This window comes from Esox lucius, chromosome 12 (assembly GCF_011004845.1).
Source record: "Esox lucius isolate fEsoLuc1 chromosome 12, fEsoLuc1.pri, whole genome shotgun sequence".
Lineage (NCBI taxonomy): Eukaryota > Metazoa > Chordata > Actinopteri > Esociformes > Esocidae > Esox > Esox lucius.
In genome coordinates this window covers 7841016-7850930 of record NC_047580.1, presented here as the reverse complement: position 1 = coordinate 7850930, position 9915 = coordinate 7841016, and the positions used below count along the sequence as shown (strand labels likewise).

Sequence of the window (9915 nt, the reverse complement as noted above, 5' to 3'; positions counted from 1 at the left end):
TGGAGGTCCAGCAAACAAATGCATACCAAATACAAGGAAAAGGACGAATAAACCTCCAAACAGAAACTGTGTTCCCTGTGCCTTAACATAGAAACATACACAGCATTGGACAGCAGTACAAATCATGACATCAAAATGTTAATACATATTCAAAAGATTAACACAGGATGTGACAGTTGTGAGCAACACAACTATTTTACCATAAGAACTAAAGCATTTTAGAAATGCAATATCTAATGGTAGATAAATATTGCAGCAAATACTGTAAGTAATTCACATTACTGCATCATAAGCAAAAGTGTGTTTCACTATTGTGTCAGCAACAGTGGTGTTTCATGACACGACATAACATCATGAAGCAACTACAGATCTAAGATATTCACCAGCAGATGGCAACAACAAACTGCATCTGAATATATTACACTTACAGTCTTCTACCGCCATAGAATTCTTCAAAGATGTGTTACAAATCAATATCATGAACAAGGTATATCATTAGATTTTTTTCCAGTGTTTATTTATTGTTACAACAATTGCCAGAATTTATTGCAGAATGCTAAAATTATTGTCCTACTTAAAAGTGTTTATTCATTATGATGACACAGCAGAAGAACAAAGCACTGTAATAATGCAGAATGTAATGTTTACTTGGTACTAATGTTGTATTTTTCATGATCCTTGTCTACATTGTGATTCTCCCTTCTCTTTATCACTTAAGTTTGATGGACATGGAGCTGTCAAATGCAACATCTATATCCTGTTCCCACTGATCCTTCTTGAGATGTTTCTATAACTTAATAGGAACACACCTGTGGTAAATTCAAACGATTGGGCATGATCTGGAAAGACACACACCTTTCTATATAAGGTCCCTGTGTCATAGCAAAAAACAATTCATGAGCTTGAAGGAACTGTCCGTAGACTGCCAAGACAGGGTTGTGTCAAGGCACAGATCTGGGGAATGCTAGCAAAACATTTTTGGCATTAAAGGTCACCAAAAAATTATTGGGTCCATCATTCTGAAATGGAAGAAGTTTGAAACCACCAACCCTCTTCCTAGAGTGGGCCGCCCGGTCAAAGAGAGCAATCACAGGAGTAAGGCATTGGTCAGGCAAGTGACCAACAACACGGTTGTTCATTATGACTGAGCTCCAGAATTCCTGGGTGGAAATGAGAACCTTCCAGAAGGATGTACATCTCTGCAGCACTTCACCAATCAGGCTTTTATAATAAAGTGGCCAGATGGGAGCCACTTCAGAGTAAAAGGCACATGAGAAATAAAATTATCTGATCTTATGAAACCAAGATCGAACTCTCTAGCCTGAATGCCAAGCATCACGTCTAGGGGAAATCAGGCACCACTCATCACTTAGCCCATACCATCCCTATGGTGAAGCATGGTGGTGGCAGCAAAATGCTGTGGGGATGTTTTCAAAGGCAGGGATTGAGACTAGTCAGGACTAAGGAAAAGATTAACAGAGCAAAGTACAGACAGGTCCTTGATGTAAACCCGCTCCAGAGCACTAAACACTTCAGATGGGAGCAAAGGTTCAACAGGACCATGCTGGAGTTGCTTCTGGGCAGGCCTGTGATGTCCTCAAGTGACCCAACCAGAGCCTACCGCGTTTCCCATTTGACACAATGTAGTTTGAGAGACTCAGCAAAATACAAGTGTAGCAAGTTTGTAGCTTCATACTCAAGAAGACACATAAAGCTGTAATCGCTACCAAAGATGCTTTAATGAAGCACTGAGTAAAGGTGTCTGAATAATTATGTAAATTAATAAAATATATATTTATGAATTTACTAAACTTTAAGGAAACCTGATTTTGCTTGGTTGTTATGGGATATTGTGTGTAGATTGGTCAGGAAAAAAATATAATTAATCAATTTTACTTTACTCAACTTACTAAATGGGGAAAAGTAAATGGGTCTGAATACTTTCCGAACTGTAGTTAAACTCCTATAGATAACTCCTCCCCAGAAGGCTGAACTACAAGAGTTACTATTACTGAGCTACAAGAGTTTGTGCACAGTTTAGCTGCCTGCAACATTCCATATGGATAAATATCAAACTTTGCAGTAAATACTGCACACACAAGATTTACAGTATTTTTGATGTGCAGGAAAGCCAGCCTACAAAAAAATGTGCAGGCCCCCCCCCCCCAAAAAAAAACAAACAAACAACAATACTATGTCTCTGTTATCATACATTTCCTTAAATTTCACTAGTGTCAAAATCTCTACAGAAGAAAACATTATCCAATGGTGAAAAATAATGCCTCTGTGTCCCTTCATGTGTAGGCCATTCGATTGTTTACTGTCTGGCAAAAAAATGTGTTTAGCTAGAGTTTTACAAGCAACGTTAACTTCAACTACTTGGACAACAAAAACAAATATGTGTAATGTCTGTAATATGAAGTCAGATTTTCAGCAAGTTGGCAACATGTGACTTTCCACTAGAGTGTGAGTCATAAAAGATTCTAGTGAGCCGCATACACAAACACATATACACACACACACACACACACACACAGACACAGACACACACAGACACGTTAGCAATGTACCACAGCATTATGTAATTTACAGCTGATTGGAAGCATGTTGATATGAAAAAATTCCATTTCGGTATCTTCAGTTGCCACTGCTGGACTTTACACCAGAATAATAGGTGATTTATGTTGAAATTATAGTTGGAACATCAGAGTCTTTTTTTTTCTATCCAGCTTGAGGATTTGTGATGACAAAAACATGTGAAGGAATTTATTCAACCTCTGTCACTGTCTTGTTGTCTTCTAGTCCCACCGGACCACAGGTTTGATAAGGCCTCAGGTCACAGTGTTTATTTTTGTTATGACGTACTACTGTCAATTATTTTAAGGCAAATAAAGCACATCAAGTTACAGTGAACTCTGACAGGTCTAGGCAGGTCAAACAATGTTTGTAAATTGGGAGCCGTCACAATGGAGGGGCCAAATTACCTCAACGTCAAAATTTGCATTGGCCCCTTAGGAAAATGCAGACAGGACCATACATACTTGGCCCTCCACGTATTTACAGATATGGTCCTGAACACTGGGCCCTCATTTTGCAGATCCAGTGAAACATGATGTGGAATACATGGTGATCTTGTTACGTCAAAGAGGTTGGGATAACCCTCTACTGCTAGTATCACAACTACTGTAGTTACCTTTTCTTCTTCTTCGTTAAACCAAGTCCCCAACTGATCTAGTACAGATCTGTCATGATCTCCTGCAACAGGGGGTGTAGACACATCTCCTGCTCGTGTTTCTTGAGCAGGTGGATCAGGCGGACATGCTCAGCCACAAGTGGCCGCAGGTCGGACATCTTCTGTAGTAGCTTGGCAAACAGCTGGGGGCAGTCTGGGTGGAAGGTTTTCAGCTGCAGCTCCAGAGATTGCAGTACTGTTTCCTGGAGGTCCTCAATGGGCTTCACGTTCACCAGGCCGGGACGGTCTGAGGAAGAGCACAACATTGTCAAGGTTACCCGCGATTCCACAGGGATGGAGAAACAGGAATGGATTACACATGCAGTATACAGCAAGTTACAGTGACACAATATCTTCCTGTATAAGATGACACCTGTCCTTTCTGTCTACACACAAGACCCATTAGGACACATCTCAGAGCAATAAAAAAGCAATCATTGCACATTTGCATTTGGGATCTAATATAAATGCATAAATGCACAGAAATAAAATGACCTCCACTGAGTATGATGACGGCGAGGAAGAGAGCCATGTCAATATCATCCAGCTCCAGCGTGTTGAACTTCACAGCAAAGTCAAACTTGGGCTCCATCATCTCACAGAAGGGCCTTCGCAAAGTCTTGAGGAACTCCCGGGTCATGAAGATCTGTCCGCTGGCTAGCAGCGTGCCATCCTTGTTCATGAGCGGCGCCATCATGGTCATCATGACTTCAATGACCCCATACTTCAGCAGGGTAACCTGGTCATTCATGTCCAGCTCGGTGAACCCAGGGATGCTCTTGGCGAACTCTGTGACATCCTGTACGGTTTCTGCTGAGCGGAACTGAATCCGGCGGAAGATGGAGAGTGCAAGCTCTCCTGCTGGTTCTGGGGGTTCCAGTACTGGGAGATTTCGACACTTTATGAAGTGCTGACCTGCCATCAGGGAATTCATGTCATGGATGACAAAAAGCTGAAAGGACAGACAGACATGGCAAAACTATGAACTACAAGAAGCATTTCTCTCCATTAATGTTCCTGGTACTTAAGATCTGGAATTTGTCATCTTGCTTGGTTAGTATCACAAGGGGTAAACCTAACAAGAAATCCTGATTAATGGCTAGTTTACTTTTGAACAAAAAATATAGTATATGTGCATCTAAGAAAAGATAAATGACTATAAATGACCAGAATTATGGCTTCCTACAGAACTTTTATATTTTGTTATGAAAAGTTAATCAGTAAATCAGAACAAAGAGAAAACATCAAACACTTTAATAGACAGATTATCGACCCAAATGTGTGTCTGTGTGTGTTTGTGAGATACAAAGAGAAAAAGGTAAAGTGGTTTTCAATGGGTCTGTTCTGACTCAACGCACACATTTTCCAAAGACATCAATGCATAATTCATGCAGCACTTTGAAAGTTGCAATCATGTACAGTATCTCAAGCAATAATTGGAAGCTTACTGGGTTTCCATTGGTCTTCCCAGAGAGGATGGACCTAGCCTTGCTCTTCGTCACAGGAAAAAGTCTGTGGTAAGAGAGACACAGCTGTCTAGCCAGGGCTCTCAGGTCAGCTGACTGTGGAATTCTGCTGTCCACATCCATGAACTCTGCCAGCAGCTTCTCTCTCTCCACCTGGGGCATGCGGCCAAAGCGGATGGCTACAAGGGGACATACGGCAGCCTTACAGTTCATTACATTACATTCTAAATGCTTTGCCAGTCTATTTCTGTATGCTAGACGATGCTAACATGCTGGCCTAAACGGGATGGTGACTAACTATAGGGCCTGTGAGCACAGACACCATCCTGTTGTGAAGAGAACAACGACTCAGAATCCGACTGACAGCTGATGCTGAAACGCTTCATACTGAATACGTGTTCTTGATGCCAAAATATATTTATTTAGGGACCCTGTCACCTCTTTTTAAAGTGTCAATATGGTGGTCTCAATACAACCGTAATGAAAATTTCTAGCTCAGAATAATTGTTTTAAAGTCATCACGTTTGTATAAAAACAAAGTTTAAGGACCTACAAACCACCAAAAGCAAGCTATCACTGATCTAGTGGAATCTTTATACAAATGACATACCAACAGCAACCTATTAAATAACATTATACATGATTAAATAAACGTCCTATTTTTTAAATCACACAATATACAATCCTGCAACCAGGTAAGACAAGACTGTGATTTCAACTCCATTGGTTATCCCTTCCAAATGTAGTTCAGGACAAGTAAACGGGAATAAGCTTCATGGCTTAATTAATTTTAGTAGACAACATAACACTCAGCTTTTGAGTTATCATGCAGACAAATCAGTTTTACACAATCTAGTGACTCACCATCATGTGACATGCCCACAAGCAGACATTTCTGAAAGCGACAGTACTGGCACTTATTCCTGTTATTTTTTTGAATCCGACAGTTCAGATCACAGGGATCATACGCCAGTTTTAATCTCAAGGTTCTGTGGAAGAATCCCTAGGAGAAAAGTAGACAGAATCACACAGAAACAGTAGGCTGTATTCACCCTACATAAATATTTGGAAGAAAGGTAAACAATTTAACACATGAGCTCAACATAAATACAAGGGTCAGGGTGTGTTTATGTTTCAGTTTCAGGTCAAATCCATACTAACATGCAAAATGGGTTTGCCTAACAGTACAACATAACATTTGTAAAGAGCCAAGAGGCAAAATGAAAACCCTACATGACTATTCAAATATCCAGTTAGGTCCAGCAGCATTTGGACAGTGACACACAATGGATTTGAAATGAAACAACATAGATGCAACTGAAGACTCTCAGCTTTAATTCAAGTGGTTGAACACAAATATCGTATGAAATGTTTAGGAATGGCAACCATTTACATACACAGTTCCCTTATTTCAGGGGCTCAAATGTAATTGGACAAATTAACACAATCATAAATTAAAAAAATATTATTTGTCACAAATCCTTTGCAGGCAATGACTGCTTGAAGTCTGAAACGCATGAACTTCACCCAACACTGGGTTTCCAGACCTTTACTGCAGCTATCTTCAGTTGTTGTTTGTTCGTGTTGTTTGTTCTTTCTGCCTTAAGTTATGTTTCAGCAGATGAAATGCATGCTCAATACAGTTGCATTGCAGAATTCCACTTCTTTGCCTTAAAAAATCTCCTGGGTTTCTTTCGCAGTATGCTGTGTGTCACTGTCCATCTGTAAAATGAACCACCGTCCAATCAACTTTGCTCAATTTGGTTGAATCTGAGCAGACAATATTTTCCTATACATTTCAGAATTCATCTGGCTGCATCTGTCTTCAGTCACTTCATCAAAAAACAGTAGTGACCCAGTGCCATTGAAAGCCATGCATGCCCATGCCATCACACTGCCTCCACCATGTATTACAGATGATGTGGTATGCTTCAGATCATGAACTGTTCCAAGCCTTGAAGTTGATCTTAGTTTCATCCGTCCAAAGAATGCTGTTCCAGAACAGGGCTGGCTTTTTTAGATGTTTTATGGCAAAGTCTAATCTGGCCTTTCTATTCTTGAGTCTTATGAATGGTTTGCACCTTGTGGTGAACCCTCTGTATTTGCTCTGGTGACGTATTCTCTTTGTGGTAGACTTGGATAATGACATGTCTACCTCCTGGAGAGATTTCTTCACTTGGCTGGATGTTGAGAATGGGTTTTACTTTACCATGAAAGGATCTAACGGTCATCCACCACTGTTCTGTGGACAATAACAGGCCTTGTTATGTTGCAGAGCTCACCAGTGCATTTTTTCTTTCTCAGAATGCACCAAACTGTTGATTTGTCCACTCTAAATGTTTTTGCTATCTCTCTGATGGATTTTTTTGTAGCTGATTTTAGGATAACCTGTTTACTTGAGAGCTCCTCTGACAGCATGTTGTGGGTTCATAGCAACAGCTTCCAAATACGAATGCCACACCTGGAATCAACTCCAGACCTTTTACTTGCTTAATTGATAATGAAGGAATAGCCCACACCAGTCCATGAAACAGCTTCTGAGTCAACTGTCCAATTACTTTTGATCCCTTGAAAAAGAAGGGGCAACAAGCTGTATTTCCTAAACCCTTCCTCCAATTTGGATGTGAATACCTTCAAACTAAAGCTGGGTGACTGCAGGTTAAGCCCATTTTCATTATTTAACTGTAATTTATATATTTTGGTAAACATCCCAAATAACAAATCTTGTGTCAGCGTCCAATTATTTCCAGACCTAACTGCAAGTATGTGGGTCACAATCCTACCTTGCAGCCCTCACAGGCGTGGACGCCGTAGTGAAAGCCTGTGGACATGTCTCCACAAACTCTACAGTCGATGTTGAGCAGAGAGTTGGGGTCTGTGTAAGTAGGAAGCTTTGATTGAGGGAAAGGTCTAGACCGGTGAACAACTCCATAGTCACCAGGCTGAGGAAGTGACACGGGATCATCATTTACTGGAACTGAAAAATAAAACATTAGGGAACATCAGAAGATATACAGGAGATTATAAACAGAGTGCTTCAGATTGTAAATGCTGATTGGTTGAAAGCCGTTGTAAATGAGACCCTCTATATTTGGACTTCTCTGTGTTGGTTTTACCGGTTAATAGTAGCAATAAGGCATCTCTGGGGTTTGTAATGTATTGCCAATATACCACGTCAAAGAGCTGTTTCCAGGCAATCTGCGATGCGTCGTGACAAAGAACCGCTCTTAGCCGTGGTTTATTGGCAATATACTATACCCACTCACACCTTATTGCTTAATTCTATCACAGGCAAAAAATAGGGACGTTTAGGCAACTGCTTTAACAAGTTAATTGGATGCAGCTAGATAAACACATTATTACACTTTCGGTTATAGTAAATGAAAGATTTAGTGAGGGCCTGACTGGAGACTTACACTGGCCGTGTGAGGGGAGTGTGTCTGGGCGCTGAAGACTGCTGTGGCAGCGCTCCAGAGAAGGGAGATGACAGTAGTCTAGACCTGACTGGGTCTTCATTTCGAAGCCGTTCACCTTGTCATGTGTCTCTGCCTGCTCCCACATCTCCAGCCCGAAACTCAGCACAGACCACGTTGCTCTCCTGGTGTCCACCATCTCTGGATAAGAAAAAACGCAGTGTTGGAAGAATAGGCTCACAAATGGTGTTTTCTCCGTTCTCTATGAATGTAGTCGTGAAGATGTCACGAACAGATAAACCATTCATTGCCACTCTTGTTATACAGTAACTGTACTGTAACTTCAACCTGTTAATAATTAACAGAGACATTTAATTGGATTAAATCTACATACACACTGATATGGGTTCAGTTGTGCACCATTGTATTCATGGCAAACATGGGAATGCAAAAAACATTGTCATTCAGCTACAAAGTGAGGCATTAGTGAACTCCCAGTAGGAACTTTTCAGTACAGCTGTAAGAAAACACAACCATTTAGTAACGTCTCTAAGGGATGAACTATAAATAAAATTCTAAGAAACTACAGATATTCAGCTGTTTTAGTGGAGGGAGGTGAATAAGTAATAGAGCCACATACTCTAAAAAGATCCCTTTAGAATTGACTTATCATTATCTCTGTCTCTTTTTCTGACAAAATCAAAACATGATAAGATAACCTATCTGTGAGAATAGGATGACAAATGGCCAACTGGTTTTAATGCAGTTAGAAATCATGAGAAAACTTTAGAGGGAACCTTTTTCTATAAATCAAGAGGATCATGTGGCTATTGTGAAGCCCTATTATTTTATATTTGACACCCATTCCCAGTACTTTTCGAACAGGCTCAAATAAGTATCGCAGACATTCAAACCTCTACAGTGTCAACAGTGGGTGTTTGCGTGTGCGCGTGTCTTACATAATGATGACTGATAATAAATGGTCTACACATACCTAAACAGTAAACCAATAATGTCCTGTGGAATGTTTGAAATAGGTCACAGTTATATAATAATAGTACCAGAGTCACAAAGTCAGTGTACATTTTTAAAATGTTTCAGGTTGTCAAAAGATTACTGTAGTGTTTTGTTAAAATTGCAAAGTTGAGATTTCTCATAAGCAAACCATGTTTCGCGTGCCTACGCCTATCTACATAAATAAATAAATAAATAAAAAGACTCTATAAGACCTGTGTTTGTTCATCCAAATCCCTGACAGACATCAGTTGCACTTGTTGACCTTTTTAAACCAGGTGTCTGAGCTTGGTAGTCTACATTCACATATGATCAGAAGTGTATTTCATGGGTGCTACCTAACTTACCTGTCTTGGTCTCAGACACAGAAAAAGGCCTTATATTCCTCATTCTGTCTTCATTTCAGGTGTGCTGAATTATATTCCAGAGAAGCACAACAAATTGCCTATGTATGCTCACTGCACTCTTCATTGCCTGCGTACTTCCCTTCCCCCTTCAATTTGCAGCTTGGACTTTGGAATCATGCTTGGGAATCAAAGGGGAACAATAGGTATATATTAATGTGATGCAGTGTAACAATAATTATCTGACTTGAAACCTAGCGGGACGAGTGCATGTTCGCTAGCCCAATGTGACTAGTTGAGAGAAGTAAACAATAAGCTAGAGAGAACTTTTCTTATTGGTTCATGATATCTGGAACAATTGCTTCAAGACTTTAATGTCCTCAATACACATGAAAATTCCACAACATACAATTTGTTACTATAGTTTCTGAGATCAGCCTGGAATG

General features: G+C 40.2%; 1 protein-coding gene across 1 annotated transcript; it reads right to left on the bottom strand.

Annotated features, from left to right (window-relative positions):
* Nucleotides 1–511: 511 nt before the first annotated feature.
* LOC105029138 (peroxisome proliferator-activated receptor gamma) lies at nucleotides 512–9658 on the bottom strand. Its single transcript, XM_010902324.4, has 7 exons — nucleotides 9473–9658; nucleotides 8115–8312; nucleotides 7482–7675; nucleotides 5563–5701; nucleotides 4681–4877; nucleotides 3728–4184; nucleotides 512–3479 (listed from the first exon to the last, which is right to left on the bottom strand). Exons 1-7 carry the CDS (start codon nucleotides 9513–9515, stop codon nucleotides 3232–3234), a joined length of 1476 nt encoding a protein of 491 aa, XP_010900626.1. The 5' UTR covers nucleotides 9516–9658; the 3' UTR covers nucleotides 512–3231.
* Between the last annotated feature and the right edge of the window lie 257 nt (nucleotides 9659–9915).

Bases quoted from the DNA above. Each gene is read 5' to 3' on its own strand.
- LOC105029138 (XM_010902324.4), bottom strand. From the start codon at position 9,515: ATGAGGAATATAAGGCCTTTTTCTGTGTCTGAGACCAAGACAG. The intron at 4,878-5,562 runs GTGAGTCACTAG...GTCCCCTTGTAG, and splicing joins TGTGGGCATGTCACATGATG to CCATCCGCTTTGGCCGCATG. The intron at 4,185-4,680 runs GTAAGCTTCCAA...CTGTCCTTTCAG, and splicing joins GGAAGACCAATGGAAACCCA to CTTTTTGTCATCCATGACAT.